At 36.9% G+C, this 25,685-nt stretch overlaps 1 protein-coding gene across 21 annotated transcripts in view; it reads right to left on the bottom strand.

Moving 5' to 3' along the window:
• The window catches only part of WDPCP (WD repeat containing planar cell polarity effector), a 307,323-nt gene that overhangs the window by 180,594 nt on the left and 101,044 nt on the right, over window positions 1-25,685 (bottom strand). For 17 of the 21 annotated variants that reach the window (XR_014081750.1, XR_014081749.1, XR_014081751.1 and 14 more), the window contains 3 exons: window positions 14,685-14,769; window positions 2,017-2,064; window positions 1,121-1,165 (listed from right to left, as the gene is read on the bottom strand). Coding sequence is in view for 17 of the 21 variants with exons in the window: in XM_081588358.1 (XP_081444484.1) it covers window positions 1,121-1,165; window positions 2,017-2,064; window positions 14,685-14,769 (178 nt within the window). In the remaining 4 variants the exon portion in view is untranslated. The remainder of the gene's footprint in view (window positions 1-1,120; window positions 1,166-2,016; window positions 2,065-14,684; window positions 14,770-25,685) is intronic. The other 4 variants (XM_081588366.1, XM_081588369.1, XM_081588370.1 and 1 more) reach the window with 1 other exon arrangement.

Raw genomic sequence — 25,685 nt, 5'->3', positions numbered from 1 at the left:
AAAAATAATACACAGAAAATGAATTTAAAATTAAGCATCACACATTAAGGATAAAATTGAGGGAAATCTAAATTTTAATAAATTAGACATTAATAGTGCTCTTTTCTATATAAAATAATTCTCTCTAAAATCTACACCACAATTCAATAATGATAAGCCTTTGCTTTGTTTTAAAAGTTAATGTTATTTAGTGGAATCTCAATGATAGCCTAAAACAAACTAAAAAGTTATATTTAAAAGAATTAAAAAATAATAAATTCATTACAGTGATATGACACCCATTTCATCACAAAAATGAATTCATCTCTGAATTTTCCTAAACAATTTTAAATGTGTGCACATGTGTTTTATGTGCATATATGTATAGTATAAAATATATACAGACATTAAAATTTTTATAGGAGAATGCTGTTTTATTTAAGCAAATTAATGACTTCGATAAACATAATTTACAATGTGCAGAGCATATGTAAAAAGTTTCAAATCTCTGCCACAGGTATTAATACAGTATTTTTAAAAACTAAATGTTAGCTTGACATTTTAAATTAGAACAAGTAGAATATTTAGCCCCACTTATATTCTAAATAAAAACAGTCATATTTTAGCCATATTATACTAGCCATATGACATATATAACATGTTTATATATTTGAAATTAGTAAAGACTAGAGAGAATAAAATGTTAATACTGATAATTACAAATCTTATTTTCTTACAATGGTTAAAACAAAATAATAATTTAGGTATAATACGGATAATCAAATGTTAACAGAACCAAGGTACACTTAGTTTAAGTATATTAAATAAGATAAATGCAGTTCATTAAGAAATACATAAGCATATATCTTATGCATAAGCATATATCATAAGCTTATGCTGTTTACATAAGCATATATCTCACCAAAAGTTGAGAGATTTCAATGGTCTAAATCAGAAATTTCTAACAATATAATTCTTACTCATGTTTATACACCTAAACAACAGAAATTTATAAGAAATTTGGAAGGAATAACATTTCCTATTTGTACAGACAGCTTAAAATATGTTTTAAGACAGATTCTTCGGGGATATTAAAATTCCAGTTTTATAATAATCCCCTAAAAATATAAAGTAAACTTACATTCTGCCAGCTTCTGCTTTTCTTCTAAGTTACCATGATCTGTTGCTGATTTTGCAGCAGATGAGAGATTAGAAAAAAGATTAAAAAAGTGGAAATTACTTTTATTACACTTAATTTTATGTGTGCATAAATAACATAAATAAAATATTTATGCACATTATTGAGATTAATAAATTATGCTAAACTTTTTAAAAGGCAGTTGAAAAATGCCGTAATTTGGATGTTTTCATTTCATGGAAGATTTCCTAAATTTGAAGTGAAAAGGCTTACATAGCACAACGGGTGGGCCAATATCCTGAGTTTGCAATCTCATCAGATAGGGAAGGGAACTGCAACTGAGCCCAGAACAGAAGCTACTTCAGTCTGTCATCAGACCCATGAAGTCAGCCTATTAACCACCAAGCTAAGCACACGGGATGCCCACACAAGCTCTACTTCAACAGAGACCAAACAGGAAGTAACTCTAGCTGGGAAGACCTTTTGGCCCATCAAGCAACTTCTGGGATTAACAGGATTAATCAGATAAAGAAAATTGATCATTCACTCAGAAATGCCTATTCCAGATATCAGGTAAGGATCCGGGAGACCAGCATCAGTGGGACCCATGCATTAACAATGCCCTCTACTGGGACAGTGATAAAAAAACGAGAACATATTGTCCAGTTATCAGTTTAATCAGAAGTAAAATGAAAATTTCATGTTCTGCTATAGCATTTTCTCAATACTGCTTTATTTTATATAAAACATATTAACTTCAGCATTTTTCTAAAGAATTGGAGTAAACTTTCTTGAAATTCTAGAATTTAAAGTGCATAAAAACAGAGTTTTTAAGTCAGTATTTTATAATTTAGAATAGTAAGTTTATAAAAATCAGTTGAGTAGAACAGATACTTTACCTGATGGCTCTTTCTTGTCATAATACTGGTAGATCCCAATGTCTCTATCTATAGAAAGGAAGAAATAACATTAGATTATAGTAAAAAGTTATGGAGAACGAGAAGCCAACCCATACTATCAGGCAGGGTTGGGGGTGGATAGGGAGGAGGACAGAAACAACCTGTATGTTACTGGAAATAAAATACTTCAAAATTATCCGGACATGGGTTCATCTATTCTAGGGATATGCACGAAATGCAAAGTTTATCAGTCCACTTAGAAAAGAAATATACAAAACTAGAATGGCATGAGGAAAGGAAGGGTAAAGAACTGATGTCAAGGAAGACAAACTTTTTTCTCTCAAACTTCCTCTGATATTTTTCACAGGGCACTACCAAAAGGCACTACCAGTAAGCAATACCAAGTGAAAGTGGCTAGAAGAATTCTGAGCTGTGGCTTTTTTTTTTCTTTCTCTGACTTGACTTGAATCCAGGAGGGTATTTGGAGGAAATCTTCAGAAAAGGAAGGATTAAAGGAAGGTATGGATAAATTATCTGAAGCTTGTTTAGATTCAAAAACGCTTCCGAACCCATTCAAATTCGGATGCTTTGCTGGGGTTACAAAAGCAAAGCTAGGTTGATGCTGAGAGAGATTTAACCATGGAATCTGTCCTTGTAGTTGATTTACAGGAGAATAAAATAACTGTGTCCATTTTCTTCCTATCTGTGAACACTGAAATACTTCCTTCTTTGAGGTAACGTTTGCTTCCTTCCATGCAAAATAATTCAAGCTACTAACAAAAGGATACAACTATTTTTAAAGTGGAAGCAGTACAGGCTGCCCTCTAGTGACTGACTGCTCTGAACTTTCTCAAACTGAAGGATAAAACTTCCCCCCAAAAAGCTATAATTAACTTCTCCAATATAGCTTTTCAAAATAGTCAATCGTGTATATTTACTGAAGTTCCATTTTTTTATTATGCCACTAATTTAGACATATAATTTAAAGAGTGTAGTTTATTTCTGTTGGTTATATTGACAGCATCTAATAAGGAGTGCCAGGGAAAGGTCATGGGTCAGGCTCCTAGGATACTGTTATTTTATTTCTTGACCTAGGTGAAGATTTTATGGGTATGTTCACTTTTTGATAGTTCAAAACATATCTTTGTAATCTTTACACTTTTCAATATACATATAATACTTTAATAAAGTGAGTGAAAGTCGCTCAGTTGTGTTCAACTCTGTGACCCCATGGACTATACAGACCATGGAATTCTCTGGCCAGAATACTGGAGTGGGTAGCCTTTTCATTCTCCAAGGGATCTTCCCAACCCAGGGATTGAACCCAGGTGTCCCGCACTCCAGGCAGATTCCAGCTGAACCACCAGGGAAGCCCAAGAATATTGGAGTAGGTAGCCTATCCCTTCTCCAGGGGATCTTCCTGACCCAGGGATAATAAAAACATTCTCGAAAAAAAAATCTAAGAACCATATGCACTATTGTACACAGGCAATATCCTCCAATATTCCATCATTTCATGCATCCAAATATTACAACTATAGAATAGAACTATGAAGATAACAAGTGGCCATGAATTCTGTGCACAAGTCTGAACTACTGCATCTGGACCAGAGTATGGCTCTTAAAACAAAAGCAGGATAAGATAGTGATAGGGAGAGTGAGTCTGACATGTTGTGTCAGAGCCCTAGCAGGGTGAGAGGGACATTCATAGGAGCAATGGCCCCATGTTGGCTGTCAGAGGCTGAATAAAGCGTGGAGGACATCCACATACAGGGGGAGCCCAACAAAGGATGTCAGAACCTACAAAGATATCTATGCAGGGAAGAGAGTTGCCAAAGAGATAGAAGACTGTCTGCATAAAGGGTGATTTTAAATAAATAAAATAAAGCTACGGAAGCCCCAGCTCTCCCACTGTGTGAGAAGTACAAATATAAAAGAGAGAGAACACTAGAATGAACCCTGTGGTGATAGATTAGAATTTAAGGTACTGGTGTGAACTCATGGTTTTCAGTATACAGAGGTACAGATGTGAATGTGGATGCAAGTAAGTGTGTATGCATACATACATACATACCCTAAGCGCTGGCCACTGACAGCGCCTGGGAGCAACGATACTCCAAGAGCAATGAGTGTACCTGAGGCACACCTTGGCTTCTCGAAACCATTCTCCTGTAAAAGGAACCAAACTCCTTAGAGAACTGGCTGATTCTAGCACTAAGGGAAGGTATCAATATAATAACAGTCTGATAGATCAGATCTGTTGTGGCAGAAAGAATGAAAATGCCCAAGTATTGACAGCGACGTGGCACAATGATAAGAAAAGTCAACTCGCAAGGTGTTCCACTGACCACTCAAGGGACAACTTAAACATCAGAATAAATAATGGTACTAATGGATTAAAATCATTGAATAAAACGGTACATGAGCCCATAGGGACAAATGAAGTTAAAAATATATTTAGGGACTTCCCTGGCAATTCAGTGGTTAACACTCTGTGCTTCCAGTACAAGGGGAACGGGTTCAATCCCTGGTCAGGGAACTAAGAGCCCACATGGCAAAATAAATAAAATAAAAGGTCATCACAGATCACTCATGTTTTTAAAAAATACCTACACCTATTAAAAATATATTTAAAGTTTAATGAAGAATAAGATATTCACATATTTTCAAGGTAACACCTTACAAAATATTAATTCTAAAGGAGAAAGTAACTTTGCAGTGGAGCAGCCTAGCAGACACCAGCTTAACCAAGTGGTCATGAACACCATCAGTAAAGACACGGAGTGAAATTGTGCACTGCATGTTAGGATGCACTGAGAATACAGCATTATTCTTCCGTATACTTCCCACCAAACAAGCATAATCTGAGCCTACTTATGAGGAAACTTCAAATGTATCTAAATTTAGGGATATACTACAAAGTAAGTGGTATAAAATCTTCAAAAGTGTTGAAGTCACAGAAATTAAAAAATGAACTTTAAAAAATTGAAAAGCTGAAGGATTTGTTCCAGAATTAGAGACTAAAGAGACATGATAATTAAATGTAACATAATTCTGAACAACAACCATTTGCTATAAAAAAGGATAATTGGGGCTTTCCTGGTGACTCAATGGTAAAGAATCTGCCTACCAATGCAGGAGACATGGGTTTGATTCCTGATCCAGGAACCCACATGTCATTGAACGACTAAGTCCATGTGCCACAACTACTGAGCCTGTGTTCTAGAGCCTGGGAGCCACAATTACTGAGCTCACATGCCACAACTACTGAAGACCATGTGCCCTAGACCCTGTGCTCTGCAACAAGAGAAGCCACAACAATGAGAAGCTGCACAGTGCAGCTACAGAATAGCCCTCTCTTGTCACAACTAGAGAAAGCCCGCACAGCAGTAAAGACCCTGCACAACCAAAAAATAAATTAAAATTTTTAAAAAAAGGACAATGGGTGAAACTCTTGAGTATTAGATGGTAGTACTATTATTATCATTAATTTCTAGATTCTGATGGTTATATACATGATGCTGGACAACATCTTTTCTTCAGGAAACACACACTAAAGTATTTGGGAGTGGTGAGGCGTCAGGTTGGTAACCTACTCTCAAATGGTTCAAGAAAAAAAATTCTCTATACTAGCAAGTTTCCGATAAAACTTTGTGATTATTTCAGATTATTTAGTATAACATTTATCAAAAAGATAAGAAATAACAAATGTTGGTGAGGGATGTGGAGAACAGGGAACACTTCAGCACTGCTGGTGGAAATGTAAATCGGTGCATTCACTATGGAAAACAGTATGCATGTTTCTCAAAAAATTAACAGTAGAACTATCATGTGATCCAGCAACTTCCCCTCTGAGTATTTATCCAAGGAACATAAAAACACTAATTCAAAAAGATATAGGTACCATTATATCATGACCATTGCAGCATTATTTACAATATCCAAAATCTAGGTACCCATCAATGAATGAATGGATAAAGAAGATGAGGTATATATTCAGAATGGAATTAAGCCATCAAAAGCATGAAATCCTACCATTTGTGACAACTTGAATGGACCTTGAGGGCATTATGCTAAGTGAAACAAGTCAGAGAGAGACAAAGGCTGTAGGACTCCACTTACATGCAGAATCTTAAAAAAAAAAAAACCACAAGCTCACAGACACAGGGAATAGATTGGTTGCCAAAGTCAGGATGAAGGGGAAGGTAGATGGGAAATGGGTGAAGGGGATCAAAAGGCACAAACTTCCAGTTATAAAATAAACAAGTCATGTGGATATCATGTACAGCATGGTGACTCCAGTTAATAACAATGTATTGCATATTTGAAAACTGCAAAGAGATAAATATTAAAAGTTTTTATCACAGGAAAAAAATTATAACCATGTATGGTGGTAGATGTTAACCAGACTTACCAAATCATTATGCTGTACGCTGGAAACTAACAATGTTATAACTCAATTATACCTCAATTCAAAAACTACTTTAAATGTTAAACATAATAAGAATATGTAAGAAGGTTACGAACTTAGTCCAATGGCAGTGAAGGCTTCTCCAGGTGACTTAGTAAAGCTGAGCCCTAAAGAAGTAGGATTGCACAGGGGTTCAAAAAGAATGTTCCCAGGAAGGAGAACAGATAAGGCCTGCTGAAGATCCAGTTGGGGCAGATCTTACTGCCTCCTGGGACCTGTGTGCACCACTGTCTTTGGTCACAGCGCTCATTTCCTTTTTTTCTATCATTCTTATGCCTGCTGCTGCTGCTCTCCCATCCCTGGGATTCTCCAGGCAAGAACACTGGAGTGGGTTGCCATTTCCTTCTCCAATGTATGAAAGTGAAAAGTGAAAGTGAAGTCGCTCAGTCGTGTCCGACTTGTAGCGACCCCATGGACTGCAGCCTACCAGGCTCCTCCATCCATGGGATTTTCCAGGCAAGAGTTCTGGAGTGGGGTGTCATTGCCTTCTCCGATTCTTATGCCTATGTCAATATAATTTGGCTTCTTGATTACAGAAGTAACGTGTTCACTGTATAAAATCTAGAAAAGAACAAAAAAGTTTAATTTCCTGTATTTCCACTTTCAGAGACAGTTATTCATAACACTGTGTTTTTCTCTTGAGTTTTTTCTGAATGCATTTGTTGTTATTGTTGTTAAGTGGCTCAGAGTCCGACTCTTTCCAACCCCACGAACTCCAGCGCACCAGGCTTCCCTGTCCTTCTTTTATCTCCTGGAGTTTTCCGAATGTGTATTTATTACTAAATAAAAGTTATGCCAAAGAATTGATGCTTTCAAATTGTGGTGCTGGAGGACTCGAGAGTCCCTTGGACAGCAAGGAGATCAAATCAGTCAATCCTAAAGGAAATCAGTCCTGAATATTCATTGGAAGAACTAATTGCTGAAGCTGAAGCTCCAATACTTTGGCCACCTGATATGAAGAGTCAACTCAATGGAAAATACCCTGATGATGGGAAAGACTGAGAGCAGCAGAAGGGGGTAACAGATGAGTGGTTGGATGGCATCACCGACTCAATGGACATGAGTCTGAGCAAACTCCTGGAGACAGTGAAGGACAGAGAAGCCTGGCATGCTGCAGTCCATGGGGTTGCAAAGAGTTCAACAGCACTTAGCAACTGAATAACAATAACAATTCCCGAAGAAACAGCAATATTAAAATTAAGCCAACTGATAACCCTACAGAGGTCTCTTAAGTGTCCAAGTGAAAGGAACAATTGCACTTTAAATCACTTTAAATCAAAAGTTAGAAATGATTAAGCTTACTGAGGAATGTGAGAGACCCATAAGCTTACTGCCTGCAACATGAGAGACACAGGTTCGATCCCTGAGTCGGGAGGATCCCCTGGAGAAAAGTATGGCAAACCACTCCAGTTTTCTGGCCCGGAGAATTCCATGGACATAGGAGTCTGGTGTGCTACAGTTCATGGGGTCACAAAGAGTGGGACATAACTAACATATACACTGAAGAATGCATGTTGAAAGTCAAGATAGGCTGAGAGCTAGGCCTCCTGAGTCAAACAGATAAGTTGTGACTGTAAAGGAAAGCTTCTTAAAGGAAAAAGTGTTATTCCACTGAACACACAAATGATAAGAAATGATAAGAAACAACTTTATTGGTGATAATGAAGAAAGAGTTGGCGACCTGGTCAGATCAGCCACAACATTCCATAAGCCAAAGCCTAATGCAAAACAAGGTCCTAACTCTTCAATTTTATGAAGACTAAGAGAGGTGAAGAAGCTGCAGAAGAAATGTCTAAAGCTAACAGAGGTTGGTTTACAATGTTTAAGGAAAGAAACCACATTCAGAACATAAAAATACAAGGTGAACCAAGTGTAGATGTAGAACCTGCACCAAGTGATCTAGAAGATCTAATAATTAATGAAGTGCTTGTGTTCAGTCGCTCAGTTGGGTCCAGCTCTTTTGCAGCCCCATGGACTGTAGCCTGCCAGGCTCCTTTGTCCATGGAGTTTCCCAGGGAAGAACACTGGGGTCAATTGCCATTTCCTCCTCCAAGGGATCTTCCTAATCCAAGGATCAAAGCTGCATCTCCTGCGTTTCCTGCATTGGCAGGTGGATTCTTTATCACTGAGCCACCTGGTAAGTCCCAATTAATGAAGGTGGCTACAATAAACAACAAATTTTCAATGTAGATAAACGACCTTCTGTTGGAAGCAGATGCCATCTAGAAATTACATAGCTAGAGAGGAAAAGTCAATGATTGTTTTCAAAGTTTTGAAGGACAGGCTGACTCTCTTGTTAGGGGCTAATGCAGCTGGTGACTTCAAGTAGAAGCCAATGCACAACCAATCCTAGGGCCCTTAAGATTCTGCTAAATCTACTCTGCCTGTGCTCTATAAATGGAACCACAAAGCCTGGATGACAGCACATCTGTTTACAACATGGCTTACTGAATAATTTAAGCCTACCATTGCAACCTACAGCTCAGAAACAAAGACTTCTTGCAAAATATTACTGTTCATTGACAATTCATCTGGTCACTCAAGAACACTGACAGAAGATGTACAATTAGATTAGTGTTGTTTTTATGACTGCCAGAACAACAATCATTCTGTAGTCCATGGATCAAGGAGTAATTTTGACATTCAAGTCTTATGGTTTACAAAAAACAATTCTTAAGGCTATAGCTGCCATAAATAGTGATCCATCTAATAGATCTGGGAAAATTCAACTGAAAATATTCTGGGCATTCCCTGGTGGTCCAACAGTTAGGACTCATCACTTTCACTGCTGGGGCCTGATTTCAATCTCTGGTCCAGGAACTAAGATCCTACTGTAAGCCATGTGGCACGGCAAAAAGAAAAAAGAAAGAAAGAAAGAAAAAAAAGCCTCTGGAATGGATTCATCATTCTAGTTGTTCAGTTGCAAAGCTGTGTCCAACTTTGAAACTCCAATCTGGGCGCCATTAAGAATATTCATATTTCATGGGAAGAGGTAAAAATATCAACATTAACACAGGTTTGGGAAAAGTTGATTCCAACCCTCATGCACAACGTTGAAGAGGTCAAGACTTCAGTGGAGGTAGTAACGTGGTGAAAATAGCAAGAGAACTAGAATTAGAAGTGGAATCTGAAGATGAGACTGAATTTCATTGCAATCTCATGAGAATACTTTAACACTTAAGGAGATGCTTCTTACGTATGATTAAAGAAAGTGGTTTCTTGAGATGAAATAAGCCTCCTCCTAGTATGGATGCTATGAAGATTACTGAAATGACAACAAGGGATTTAGAACACCATGTAAACTTAGTTCATAAAACAGCAGCAGGATTCCAGAGGACTGACTCCAGTTTTGAAAGTTTTACTTCGGGTAAAAATGCTAACAAACAGCATTGCATGCTATAGGGAAATCATTTGTGAAAAGTCTATCAATATGGTGAACTTCACTGTCGTCTTATTTTAAGAAATTACCATAGGCACTCCAACTTTCAGCAACCACAACTTACCAACATTGAGGCAGGGCCCTCCACCAGCTAAAAGATTAAGACTTGCTTAAAGTACCTATGATGTTCAGCATTTTTAGCAATAAAATACTTTTTAATTAAGGTATATACAATGTTTTTAAAGACATAATGTTACTGCACACTAAATAGATGATTGTTGTTGTTCTTGTTGTTCAGTTGCTAAGTCATGTCCAACTCTTTGCAACCCCACAGACTGCAGCACGCCTTCACTATCTCTAAGAGTTTGTTCAAACTCATGTCCATTGAGTCGATGATGCTATCTAACCACCTCGTCCTCTTCCACCCTCTTTTCCTTTTATCTTCAATTTTTCCCAGCATCAGGGTCTTTTTCAATGAGTCAGTTCTTCACATCAGGTGGCCAAAATATTAGAGCTTCAGCATCAGCATCAATCCTTCCAATGAGTATTCAGGGTTGATTTCTTATAGGATTGACTGGTTTGATCTCCATGCTGTCCAAGGGACTCTCAAGAGTCTTCTCCAGCACCTACAGTTCAAAAGCATCAGTTCTTCGGCACTCAGCCTTCTCTCTGGTCCAACTCTCACATCCATACATGACTACTGGAAAAACCACAGCTTTGACCATACGGACCTTTGTCAGCAAAGTGATGTCTCTGCTTTTTAGTACGCTATCTAGGTTTGTCATAGCTTTTCTTCCAAAGAGCAAGCACCTTTTAATTTCATGGCTGTAGTCACCATTCACAGTGATTCTGAAGCCCGAGAAAACAAAATCTGTCATTGTTTCCATTGTTTCCCCATCTACTTGCCATGAAGTGACAGGACCTGATACCATGATCTTAGTTTTTGAATGCTGAGTTTTAAGCCAGCTTTTTCACTATCCTCTTTCATCTTCATTAAGAGGATCTTTAAGCTTTCTGCCATTAGGTTGGTGTCATCTGCATATCTGAGGTTATTGATATCTCTCCCAGCAATCTTGATTTCAGCTTGAGCTTCATTCAGCCTGGCATTTTCCATGATGTGCTCTGCACAGAAGTTAAATAAGCAAGGTGACAACATACAGCCTTGACATAGCTCTGAAGTTTTTGCTGTATTTTTCTGATTGGAACATATCCCTCTGTCTCATTTTGCCTAAGTCTCTGTGTTTACGTCTATGTATTAAGTAAATCAGTTATCTCTCTCAGTCTTGAAGGAGTGGCCTTCATAAGAAATGTCCTGTGACGTCTCTGGCAGTCCAGTGGCTGACTCCACACCTCCACTGCAGAGGGCAAGAGTTCAACCACTGGTTGGGGAATTCCAATCCTGCATGCTGTAGTCCTGCATGCAGACATTTTTTTTTTTTTTGTCTTCAGCCAGTATCTCAGTTCCCAGGGAGTGCCCCAGTTGGTTCCTGACTCTCTGGCAGATGCTTTATTAGTGACTGGGTCCCCTTTACCTACAGTCCATATGTTTCTCAATCTTGTGTTTTTGTGTTGATTTTCAAGCACACCCTTCAGGAGTGGATTTTCTGCTCCCTGCAGTTTTATAATTTTCCTGGATATGTTTCCCATTAGTTTTCAAAGTCATGTATTTTAGGGGCTTGTCTCTCCTGCATAGGATCTAGGGGTTGGGATGGCTGACATGAAAACTGAATCCCTCACAACTGAGAGAGAAGATCCATACCTTTGTTATCTCTCCCAGTTGTGGATTGCTGTGGCTAGGATGTGGTTTTTCCCCTTGGCAATACTGTCTGTTTCTCCTACCCATCTCAGTGCTGTCCTTTTACCTTTTGTTGTGGAGACTCTATTCATCCATGTTCCATATGTACTTAATTAAATTTGTTGTGCCTGTGGGAAGAGGTGAGTTCAGGCTCTTCCTATGCTAACATCTCGAACCCTCTCCCAAGAACATTATCTTTAAACTTGTTGTGTGCCCTTTACTATTTCACTTCCACTCCCTTCCTTGTCAGAGCTATACTAAATTCTGTGTTTATAATCTAATGTTCTTTATAGTTCTTCCACATATACTTGTCTCCTGAAACAATACATTATTTAATTTAGGCACTGTTTTTGAACTTTCTTTAACTGCAAACATACTGTATGTATGCTGCAGCTTACTTTTTAAACTTTTTCCCTATAACATATTCCTGACATTCATCTATGTTGTTGCATATAGCTTCAATTCATTCGCTTTCTCTGTTGCATAAATATATTTATCCATTCTCCTGCTGATTGACATTTGGATGGTTTCTAGTTAAGGATGAGTACTATTAAGAACATTTTCATACATGTTTCCTGGTGCACTCAAGTTATCAAGGCTTTCACCATGGTATAGATCTAGGAGTTGAATTACTGGTCAGTAGGCAAAATACTTTGCCTACTGTATGAAACTCCAATAATTTGGCCACCTGATGCGAAGCGCCAACTCATTAGAAAAGACCCTGATGCTGGGAAAGATTGAAGGCAGGAGGAGAAGGGGACGACAGAGGACAAGATGGTTGGATAGCATCACTGACTCAATAGACGTGAGTTTGAGCACGCTCCGAGACATGGTGAAGGACAAGGAAGCCTGGCAAGCTGCAGTCCATGGGGTCACAAAGAGTCTGACATGCCTGAGTAACTGAACAACAACAACAAGGCAAAATATATCTTCAACTAAACTAGGTAATGACAAATTATTTCCTAAAATGGTTGGACCAACTCATACTTTCATCAGCAGTGAAATAAGTATCTTCCCCCAATTTTTTTTTCCTATTTTCTGACACAATTTCTTTTACTCACTTGAGTTAAAATTTTTTTTCTGCTGCATATTTTTACTTTCCAAAAGATTAATATAATTTTCAACTGTTTCCTGAAACATCTATATTTCATTTCTTGCTGTTTATATTTCAAATGAGGCACTAGAAAGCCAATTAAAAGCTCAATATACATGAACAGGGCTTACCAACAGTGGGTTTCACTGACCACTCAGGGACCTGGGTGTTTCATGGGAAGACCACGTTAAATATCAGTGTAAAGAGGCCTTCCCTCTGGGGCCATGCAGTCTCTCCAGAGAGGACTCCCTCAGCTTCTTCCTTCTGTGACATTCTGAGATTAAGATTAATTTGATTATAAAGGGATTAAAAATATTCCAAAGGTCCGTCTACTCAAGGCTATGGTTTTTCCAGTAGTCATGTATGGATGTGAAAGTTGGACTATAAAGAAAGCTGAGCGGCAAAGAATTGATGCTTTTGAATTGTGGTGTTGGAGAAGACTCTTGAGAGTCCCTTGGACTGCAAGAAGATCCAACCAGTCCATCCTAAAGGAGATCAGTCCTGGGTGTTCATTGGAAGGACTGATGTTGAAGCTGAAACTCCAATACTTTGGCCACCTCATGCGAAGAGCTGACTCATTGGAAAAGACCCTAATGCTGGGAAGGATTGGGGGTGGGAGGAGAAGGGGGCGACAGAGGATGAGATGGCTGGATGGCATCACCGACTGGATGGATATGGGTTTGGGTAAACTTTGGGAGTTGGTGATGGACAGGGAGGCCTGGCGTGCTGCGGTTCATAGGGTCGCAAAGAGTCGGACACGACTGAGCAACTGAACTGAACTGATGTAGGCTTTCACTTCAGTTTTCCCTGTTTTCAGTTCAGCATCTCTCCCCTATTTTTTCCACTGCAGCTAGTTTTGAACTTCCCAAAATCAAGTATTTCCAGTGTTTCACTACTTCTTACATAGATTTTCAAGTCTCTTTCTGATCACCTCATGCCACAATCTCATCCTTTTGCATTATCTGACTCCTCAAATTTCTGCACCTCTCAAGACTTCTGAAACCCAAGTTTGCTGTCAGTGGAATTTTCTGTAGACATCTGATATTCAGGTTTTTGAGCTTTGGTAACTTCTCTATGCCTTCCAAAAACAACTCAACAGCAACTGTCTCCTTTCCTAGTCGCTTAGTCCTTGTGGGTTTACACTTTTATTAATGTAATTCATTTAGTCTCAATTTAGAAGAATCTTGGGAGGAAGCAAGTGTGTGTTAAGTCCACTTTAACTGGAAATTCTTTCCTTACATATTTTAAGCACATTAAATGTAATGAAATTATAATGACATCATCTGTAGTTGTATATTTGTTATATATAAACAGTGCTTTGCAAGGTAAACCATTTTCTTAGAAATGATGCTGAAGACATAGAAATACATGTCCTCCTAAATACAAGAGTTGCTTTAGATTTTCAAAAGGAAAAGATTCTTTAAAACATGTTTCCTAATGATATATACTTCATCCTCAAATACTAATAAACGTTGTTAAAACAGATTTATATTACTCCCTTCCCCAAAAAATGTGAAATGCAAAAAACAAGAATGCAATTGTACATATGAGCTGTATGTTTGAAATACTCCTTTTATATCAAATAGAAATGCATTTGCCATTTGCAAGCCTGTAAATATTTATGAATATAAACATGTTATTATGAACAATCTCAGGGAAAAAGCTGAAAAATCTTACATAAATCTTAAGAGGAAATAGATATTAGATAGATAAAATTAATGTTTTAAACAGAAAATGTAACTCAAATTGAAAAAAAAAAGTTAATCAGTGTTAACTAAAAGAAATTCCTTTCCACCAAACGATTTTTCCTTAAGTATAAAGAAAATGATGCAGTTTCACTGGAGAATCTAGGCTCTAACATTTGCTGTTAGGTATTTATATTGTTGTAACTTATATTTGAAAAATATTGAAATTAATCCAGTTTATTTACCGCCAATGTGTAAGGTATTCTTCAAAGACCACAGGTGCAGTTCAGTCAAGCAGAATGACATCTGATGGCAGAAGGAATCTTTATCCTGTTTAAAAAATAATTAAGAAGAGGTGTCAATTAATTATCTTCTATTGCCAATAAAATCAAGATCCCTTAGAAATAATAAAAAGAATCATTTGTCGCTACTGATATTTGAGATACGGTTCATTAGAATAAACACAATTTAATATATCCTTAGTTAACCACCCAGAAATAAATGAAAAAAAATCACTTTTCCTAGATTTAGTACATCACCACATTGAGAAACATAGTAAGAAGAATATATATATATTTGGGTTTCCAATAATATATGATTTTTAAAACTGAGTATATTTAGAATTATTTAGTATTTAAAAATTTTTAAGGAAAAGAAATATCTGCTAGGTAGTTATTAAATACAAAAACATTTTGTGATGCATTTTTAATATAAAAAGCAAATATTTGCAATCTTTCACATGCAAACAGCCTAATTAAAATGGAATTCCCAAGATGAATGGTATATAGTTACTATTATAGGAAACATATTTACTTAGAAGTAAACTGTGTGAAACCACATTAGCACTCAAATTAATTTGTTCATCTGCATGTCATGATAGATCCAGATATTCTACACTACATTCATTTTTTAAAAAAGATAGCAAAACTTTACATCTTGTATTTCCTCCCAGCTCTAACAGCAGGGCCTAGTGATGGATATTATTTATACTTTTTAAAAAATTAATTAGAACTTCATTAATTTTGACTAATTGGAGGAAGGCCAATCTGAATCAAAAAAAAAAAAGAAAAGTAACATTTTACAAATATTTGAAAGGAATTTAAGTAACTTTCAAATGTTTGCTTGGAAATACATGTAAGTATTATACTACATGTAAATTTTTCTGTATATTAGAAATATGTAACTATTGACATTTTCTTTATACAGATCATAAAAAGAATTGTTATTTCCAACAAACTTCTGAATATTTTATGACATCTACTATATGAAAATAATAGCTTGAAAAATATTTAATGACATTTATTATATGGAGAAAAAAGCTCTCAGCTTCTTTAACATGAGGAGTGACTAAAAATATTTCACCATACTATTTATGAATGATAATCCAAAATAATTTTAGACATAACACAGACTTTGTTAGTCCTTCCTTCATCTTTACTTTTGACCTCAATGCACTTACAATCATCAAGATTCAGATGCATGTCCAACTAATGAGACACAGTTACTAATTATTGAAATGGCAGAGTAATCAATTTCACAGTATAACAGAAGGACTAAAGCCTGCTTGGAACAGCAGGGCACTGAGAAAGCTACTGAGAAATTATAAAATGTTCACAGGACCTCAGAGAAGCAAAGGATTTCACCAGTTAAATGATGATGATAGCAGAATATAATACTACGGACCTATGTGTGACAAGCATTCTTCTAAAATTTTACACATATTAACTCAAATATATAACTCTTTGAAGTCGTATCACCATTACTCCTATAATGAGGAAACTAAGACACAGAAAAGACATATAGCCAGCGGCTAGTAGAGGCGGGCTTTCAATCTAAACAGACAGGTTTCCAGACTCTGTGCCAGCAACCACAGGACACTTACTGTATTGGGGTATATAGAAGTGTAGGGAGGGTATACACAGTAGTTTGAGTAAAACAACAGTGTTAGATCAAGATGCATGGTAGAAAATAATAGAAAAAAGAAGTTGAAAACAGTAGCAAAAAACAGGCTATAATAAATAGTAAATTTTGGATTGATCTGAATTCACTTTCTTCCTTGTACTAAAGTGCCTTAAAAGTTTAGAGATGAAACAAAAGACCCTTCAACCTCCAGATATGATATTCTAACCAGAAGATGGCTGCCATGTAAGATATGGGGTAAGAGAGCTAGTGGGCTCATTACCATGAAGAATGCAGTTCCTTACTAGCAGGCAATAGAGAAAAAGGGATATTAAAACTAACCTGTATTTTTCAATTCAACTATTATCTTTCTGAGTTGTCACCTGGGAGTGACTAGTGAGGCTGCCATTATTCAAAATATTTCCAAAGCTGTGTTCTTTGAAATTGCTTTCAGTCAGTTTCATGAGACTTATTCAGAATTATTATAGCTGTACTTTTTTTAAGACTAAAATACTTACTATATTAGAATGTGTAAACCGCACCTTTGTCATTCAGATAGGTGAGGCCTGGAATATTGGTTTGAAGAATCAATTAATGAGACTTCCTGGCAGTGCCATAGTTAAGAATCCGAGTTCCCAGTATAAGGAGGACACAGGTTCAATCTCTGGTCAGGGAACTAAGATTCTGCATGCCTCATGTCACTGCCTAAACATCAATTAATAAATTAAATAAATTTCATATTTATTAAACTTAATATGTGGACTCTAGACTCTTAACTACCTGGCTTCTTATTTTAACCTCTCACACACACGTACAGATGTGCTCAGTGCTCAGTCATGTCTGACTCTTTGCGATCCTATGAACTGTAGCCTGCCAGGCTCCTCTGTCCATGGAATTTTCCAGACAAGAATACTGGAGTGGGTTGCCATTTCCTACTCCAGGGAATCTTCCTGACCCAGGGATCAAACTCAGGCCTCCTGTGTCTCCTGAATTGCAAGTGGATTCTTCTACCGCTGAGCCACTAGAGAAATGCTCTAACTTCTCAGGTTACTCACTAATTTGCATAAATTACTTAATTTCTCTAAGTTTCCCCAAACATAAAATGGGTATAATAAAGTACCTACCACAGGACTATTTTGAAGGTACCTTTATTTTGTTATCTTAATATTGTCATTGTAGTATCTGGGGCTATTACTCAAATGTATAGCACCATGTAAATTTATATGGAAAAAACAAAAAAGTATTAAACATCATCTTAAAGGTCCATATAGTCAAAGGTATGGTTTTTTCAGTACTCAGGTAGAGATGTGAGAGTTGGACCATGAAGAAAGCTGAGTGCCAAAGAACTGATGTTTTTAAACTGGTGGTGGAGAAGACTCCTGAGAGTCCTTTGGACTGCAAGGAGATCAAATCAGTCAATCCTAAAGGAAATCAGTCCTGAATATTCACTGGAAGGACTAATGCTAAAGTTGAAGCGCCAACACTTTGGCCACCTGATGCGAAGAACTGACTCCTTAGAAAAGACCCTGATGCTGGGAAAGATTGACAGCAGGAGGAGAAGGGGACGACAGAGGATGAGATGGTTGGATGGTATCACCAATTCGAGTTTCAGCAAGCTCCAGGAGTTGGTGATGGACAGGGAAGCCTGGTATGCTGCAGTCCATGGGATTGCAAAGAGTTGGATACGACTGAGCGACTGAACTGAACTACCTTACATAGGGAGAAATGAATGAATGACTTACTACAAGTGAGATTTTATAATGGAAAAATACCTATATGTGGACAAGCTTCTACAATAGAGAAGTATTGAATCAGGCCATGCAAATGGATTAATATTTCACTAGGAACAGGGAAGAAAAGATATGATGAAACAGGAACATACTTTCTTTGACACTGAGCACTAAAGTCATAACTTGTAGACTATACTAGAAAATAAAAACATTCTTCAATTTAGTGTTTATTTAGAATCAATAATAACCTCAGATATGCAGATGACACCACGTTTATGGCAGAAAGTGAAGAGGAACTAAAAAGCCTCTTGAAAGAGGAGAGTGAAAAAGTTGGCTTAAACCTCAACATTCAGAAAACTAAGATCATGGCATCTGGTCCCATCACTTCATGGGAAATAGATGAGGAAACAGTGGGAACAGTGGCTGACTTTATTTTTCTGGGCTCCAAAATCACTGCAGATAGATGGTGATTGCAGCCATGAAATTAAAAGACGCTTACTCCTTGTAAGGAAAGTTATGACCAACCTAGATAGCATGTTAAAAAGCATATGACCCAGCAATCTCACTGCTGGGCATACACACTGAGGAAACCAGAATTGAAAGAGACACGTGTACCCCAATGTTCATCACAGCACTGTTTATAATAGCCAGGACATGGAAGCAGCCTAGATGCCCATCAGCAGACAAATGGATAAGGAAGCTGTGGTACATATACACAATGGAATATTACTCAGCCATTAAAAAGAATACATTCAAATCAGTTCTAATGAGGTGGATGAAACTGGAGCCTATTATACAGAGTGAAGTAAGCCAGAAAGAAAAACACCAATACAGTATACTAGCACATATATATGGTATTTAGGCAATCGGTAAAGATAACCCTGTATGCAAGACATCAAAAGAGACACAGATAAATAGAACAGTATTATGGACTCTATGGGAGAGGGCGAGGGCAGGATGATATGGGAGAATGGCACTGAAGCATGTAAATTATCATATGTGAAACGAATCGCCAGTCCAGGTCCAATGCATGATACAGGGTGCTCAAGGCTGGTGCACCAAGATGACCCGGAGGGATGGGATGGGGAGGGAGGTGGAAGAGGGGTTCTGGAAGGGGAAAACATGTACACCCATGGTGGACTCATGTCAATGTATGGCAAAACAAATACAATGTTGTAAAATTAAAAAATAGAAAATAAACTAATTAAAAAAAAAAAAGCAGATACATTACTTTGCCAACAAAGGTCCGTCTACTCAAGGCTATGGTTTTTCCAGTGGTCATGTATGGATGTGAGAGTTGGACAGTGAAGAAAGCTGAGCGGCAAAGAATTGATGCTTTTGAACTGTGGTGTTGGAGAAGACTCTTGAGAGTCCCTTGGACTGCAAGAAGATCCAACCAGTACATCCTAAAGGAAATCAGTCCTGGGTGTTCATTGGAAGGCCTGATGTTGAAGCTGAAACTCCAATACTTTGGCCACCTGATGCAAAGAGTTGACTCATTGGAAAAGACCCTGATGCTGGGAATGACTGGGGGCAGGAGGAGAAGGGGACGACAGAGGATGAGATGGCTGGATGGCATCACCGACCTGATGGACATGAGTTTGGGTAAACTCCGGGAGTTGGTGATGGATAGGGAGGCCTGGCGTGCTGCGATTCATGGGGTTGCAGAGTCGGACACGACTGAGCGACTGAACTGAACTGTATGAGAATTTATGAATTCTAACAAAGGCTGAAGTTTAGCTGTTAGTAGCTACATAATGAGGTTTCATCATGCAAATTAGAGATAAAATTTTAGCCAAAAACAGAAGGCCACACTTTTACTTACATATCAACAGAAGACTACACTTGTAAGTCTACTTTTCAGTGTAAGTCAACCAGTAATAAAGATTTTGTCAAAACATTGTCCTGAGACTTCCCTTGTGGCCCAGTGGTTAAGAGTCTGCATGCCAAAGGAGAGGACACGGGTTCAATCCCTGGTCTGAGAGGATCCCACTTGCACGGAGTGGCTGGACCCACCCTCATCACAACTACTGAGCCCTTGCACCTAGTTGTGATCTGCAAAAGAGAAGCCACCATAAAGAGGAGACTGTGCACCCCAACAAAGACTAGCCCCTGCTCGCTGCAACTGGAGAAGCCTGAGCAGCAACAAAGACCCAGCACAGCCATAAATAAATAAGAAACATTCCCCTGATGACAGAAATGAAGAGTCAACCACAGCTTCTTTTTAATCCATACTGGCTATTATTTATAAGAGGTAGAGAAGCTTTTAACTTGAAAACCCATAGGTCCATTGTGTATCTTTACTAAATTTGAAAATCCTACACTACTTGGAAATTATGGAGGATAATAAGCAAAACGATGTCTGTAGACAGCACAAAATGTCAAGTACAAAGCCTTGACTCTTTGCATTTGGACATAAGTGGAAATTCTGAGACTAGCACAGTGTAAAGTCTATGATCTGGAACTGAAAACAGGATTCATTTGTAGTTTCGTTGGGGGTGGGAGGACTGAGAAAAATGTACAAGTTGTTTCTAAAAATGCTCTGATGTATAAACAATATTGCTCCAGTTTTCCACGAAAAAAGAATAGGACAAAGGGGAGAGAGACATTCTACTTAGAACCACTTTATGGCCCCTGGAATATCTGGTTTAATGGTCGTGAAGTGGCCACAGGGGTTGGTGCCCAGTAGAACATAAGCAGGACTGGTAGCCCTTTGCATTACTGTACTCAGAGCGGTGATATCCAGACAAAGCAGGTTCCACACCCAGCAAAAGTAGACATGGTGGCACCAATAATGTGTTAATGAAGCAGGTGTGGCAGGTAAGGTGAGAAGAAAATGGCTAGTGTCCATTAGTAAATGACTGGACTTATTTATGAATACATGTGACAACTAACTCTTGCAGGTTCCCTGAAATATGCGTAATTAGGGAGGAGGCTTTGCAGGGTCATGCATTAGCGGGCAGGCAAAAGATAGTCAAATGAGGCTTATTCATCCTTATTTTCCTCTGAACTTCAAATATCTGCTAATAAGAACATATAAAATTAAAAAGACTTAATATGGTAAATTTTTTAATATACGTAAAAATCCATAATTACTAGATAGACATGCTGGGAGGGGACCAAATCAACATCCTTTCTAGTCCTCAACATGTCTTGCCATCTTTAAACTGTGCAGGTTTTTTCAAAGACTCAGACCTTTAAAGGTCTAGCATCTTACTCAAGAATGCCACCAGTTAAAAAGAATGCTGTAATTTCCTTGTTTGAAAAATCTGCCTGAAGGAAGCAGTCAAGACTGAGCTCGTACCATTCAAATAGTGTATTAGTGCATAAACAGTTGTTTTTGAAGGAGGAAAGAAAAGAATTTCAGAAGAATTCTGGTTTCTACATTCTGAGAGGGGATGTGGCCAAGGTTTTAAAACGCAGTGAAACACAGAGTACCTAACAAAGCGGAGAAATATTGGCCTACTCAGTGCCCTGTGCATTTCTCTAGGGATAAAATCCAATACACAGGACTTAGAACAAAACCTAAAGTAGTTATATAGGAAAAAATGAATGAATGACTGAAAATACAGCAAATTTTCTTAACACTGACTGGGAAAAAGAATTATCCAAGTGAAAAGAATAGCAGAAAGAAAAAGCTAAACAAAAATTGTCTAATAATTTAATTTTCATTTATTTTTAAATATCTTTTTATTTTGTTTAATTTTATAAAGCAGTTGATGACAGTCTCAGATGTCTCAGAAGGCCATTCTGAATTCAAACATCCAGTCTTCATGACAGAATAAGAAGCATGATTTCAACTGAACTTGATCTAAATCTCAATTGTTCTCTTGTAAGGGGGAGAATCTATGATAGCCAAATTTTGAGGACAAAAAAATGAGAAGATCTTAGAGAACCTTTCTCACTTTCTAGTTACATCTTCAAAAGGTTTAAAGCCTTCTTTCCAAAACAGATCACAGTGTAATAAATGCTTATTTGTCTTAAGATTGTGAGTGTGTGCTAAGTTACCTCAGTAGTGTCCAACTTGTTGCGACCCTATGGACTGCCACTAAGTGAATATGCAGAATATCTGTCTTCCCTGGTTTCTTAGGTCAACTATTTTGACTACTTTGGAAAGGAAAGAAAGCCTGAGGGTAAATAAAACCCTAATGTAAAACACAATGGAAAAGAAAAATAAATTAAGAGAAGACACTGCTGCAATTTAACAAAGACAGATGACACTATGGCCTAACAAGACATTTAAAATGAAATGTATGTTAGCAAAATACCTTAAAGAGCCTAAGGAAATCTTTCTTGGGCATAAAGTTAGAACATGTTATTTACTATCAATAGACTTTCTGAGGATTATCTAGTCACCAATTTAAAATGTACAAAATTAAAGAACACTAAATAGCAAAAATTTAAAATAAACCACTAGTTGAGTTAAGTATTCTAGTCATCAATAGGTAATTTCAAAATTATCTAAAATATAGTATATTCCCCCATAATCCCTTGTCTATTGCCATCTACACAGAATTATATTAATTATCTGTTAACCATACACATAAACATATTTAATCAATGTCACATTATCAGATATAAAGATTTTTGAAATATTCAACACTGAACCAAACAATTATACAATAATAAAGTTTACGTAAAAGAACACAGGAGTCTCAAAGAGACTTCAAACTTAGATTGAATTTATTCTAACAAAAGACGGGTGTATTGGGAACACTGGGTCATCTGTACCTCAGAGAGTCCTATGATATCTAGTTATTAATTAAATATCACAAAAGCTTTGAGTACCTTAGGTGTCTGACATTTTACTATGAGTCACAGATACAAGGATTTATAAAGCAGGGTCTCTACTATCAAACAGCTAAAATCTAGCATAGCAGATAAAATAATCACAGAAACAGTAATATGAAGTTTGTGATTAATGCAAATTTAGTAACATAAACAAAGGGCTATAGGCATTCAGTAGATGTTTTAGCTGGATAATAAAGAAACGTTCTTATAAAGTAGGAGGACATTTGAAGATCATTAGACTTTGATAAAAAGAGAGAAAAAAGACAGAGAAAAACGATATACAAAAACATAAATTAGACAAAAAACACAAGGAATGTTTAAGGAGTAGTCAGCAATTGGTTTGATGCACAAATAGAAGAGATAAATCAGTTCCATACTAAGTAAGTTTTTACATGCCAAACTTAGGAATTAGGACTTCATATTTTGGTAAGTTTCTAGTGAAGAATAATGAATAGTTTCTGATCTAGTAAGGCAATTTAGAAAGGAGAATCAACAGATCAGAACTGTTGAAAGATTAACTTTGTGAATGGGAATATTGGAGGGATTTTTTTTATACAACTGATCTATATAAAAATAAACAGACAACACCAATATTTAGCAACAAGGGCTTGTTGAGATGCTGGCAGTTGGAATGTAAATAAAGCATCAGATTCAAGTGATCATTTGAAGAAAGTATCAAAGGTGTATGGGAACTGATGAATCGTGGAAGTAAGGAAAAAGTAAGAATCCAGAGTGACCACCATGATATGAGGATCTGCTTACTGCACAGACGTGACCCTTGCCTTGAACATGGCTCTATTGAGCAGACATGCCTCCATCATCGTGTGCTGGTAAAAGAGGACCAGCGCATTCTGTTCACAACGACTGACTCAACTAATTCAACCAACAACCTCCATTTTCCTAGCCACTGACCTGGCCGTAGGCCTAAGCCACTGAATGAGAGCCCAGAAGAAAAATAAAGTCGAGGATAGATATTTTGGTAATTCTCCAACAGAGACAATGGGAAACACAGATTAAGGCGATATAGACCCAGAAGGTCATGGAGGAGAAAACGGTGTGTGTGTGTTTAAGTGGTTGTATAGTGATCAAGCTTGTTGCTTCTGAATTTTAATATAGAGATGACCTCATTATGGTTTCATGAGAAGCAGTTTTATCAAGGACACAAAGATTAAGTCTTCTAAAGAAGGTGTGGTTCTACTGCTCTAAATGCTGGGCTCTGAGCCCAAAATGCCTCAATTCTAATCCGGCTATAACAAACTTATCCCGAACATTCAACCTCTCTGCCTCAATTTCTCCACCTACAAAAACAGAGATAATGATACTGACCTACATTTCTAAGAACACTGTAAAGATTAATTAATTCTGTACAATGCTTTGAGGATGAAAAGCACTGAACATTATTAGTGGGTATTACATAACTAATTGCTTGTAACACTGAAAATTTCATCCTAAAATTTTACTCAAACAGTAGTTATCAAATCAATGTCCTAGCTCCCTTAGTAACATTTATCTCCAAATGCTACTAAATTATTATTTTAAATGTATCTAGTTTTTTTTTTACACTATATCATGTTATCTGATAGTATACAAAGATCTAGATCACTCCAGAAATCTAGAACACTTTTTCAACCTAAATAATCAGGACATATTTATCTGAAAATTAGCATCTATTGAGAGTAGTCAATAAATGCTAAAAGGTAATAAATACTTCAAGTTACAAAATTTTAATTTAATAAATAACACTAAGTAATTAAATGGCAGAAGCAACATGCAGAAGCACAAAGCAGTATGCTGAAAACACTGTCTATCATGTCCTTATTTTTATAAGTTATAGAACCTAAAACCATACAAAAACCTATCTTCGTACAAAAAATGAAGATAGAAACTTTTAATTAAATCCATTAGACACTCTGTGCGATCTTTTGTGTCTTCTTGGGTATTAAAATTATAATAACAATGCATGCTTATTGTTTTTAAAAATGGAAATACAAAAGTATTTGATGTTAAAATGAATTCCCTTCCCAAAGGCCCTCCCCACTCTGAAGGGAGCCATTACACAACATGGTAGGTGGCCTTCCAGGTACTTAACAGCACGTCCATATACATACTGACTTGTTTTGTATTTTAGTAAAGACAGTATTTTACTCAACATATAGTTTGCTTTTTTTCACTGAACACGATAGCATGGATATCCTCTGTTAGCATATAAAAATTTTATCTCATTGTTTTTTTAAAAGGTGCCAGATATTCCGTTATATACTGATCGCAATTTACTTAATGAACATGACTGTTCATTTCAGAACTATTTTTATCCTACAAATACAAATACTATTAAAGTAAATATGCACACCTTACATTTTAAAAGGGAATGACAAACTGGCCTCCAAAATGACAGTACCAATTTACATGCCCACCAGTAACATGACTGCCCTTTTCCCTATGTCCTCAATATGCTATGAGACATTAACAAAGTTTTTAATTTTTGCCAATCTGGAAGGTGAAGAACGAAAAGGTGAAAAAACTTGCAGTTTTGAGTTTCATTTTTCCATTCATTAATGAGATCAAACAGCATATCATGTATTTTTTAACAATTGTTCTTCTATCAACTACCATTTCCTAACTTTGCCCATCTTTCTACTGAGTTCTCCATCTCATTCTTTGTTCATTAATATTAATCCTTTGTTACATACATTAGACATGTTTCTTTTTAAAATTTATCTTTATACATGAAAATAAGAGAACACAGAATTCACATTTTTAAAAAATCAGGCACGACATCACACAAAACTCTTCGAACTCAATTTAGCTATAGCTGTGCAGAGTGCC

The sequence above is a fragment of the Giraffa tippelskirchi genome, chromosome 4, assembly GCF_054371585.1.
Source record: "Giraffa tippelskirchi isolate mGirTip1 chromosome 4, T2T-mGirTip1v1.2.pri, whole genome shotgun sequence".
NCBI lineage: Eukaryota > Metazoa > Chordata > Mammalia > Artiodactyla > Giraffidae > Giraffa > Giraffa tippelskirchi.
Note: the sequence above shows the minus strand (reverse complement) of the source record. Positions and strands in the feature narration are given on the sequence as shown.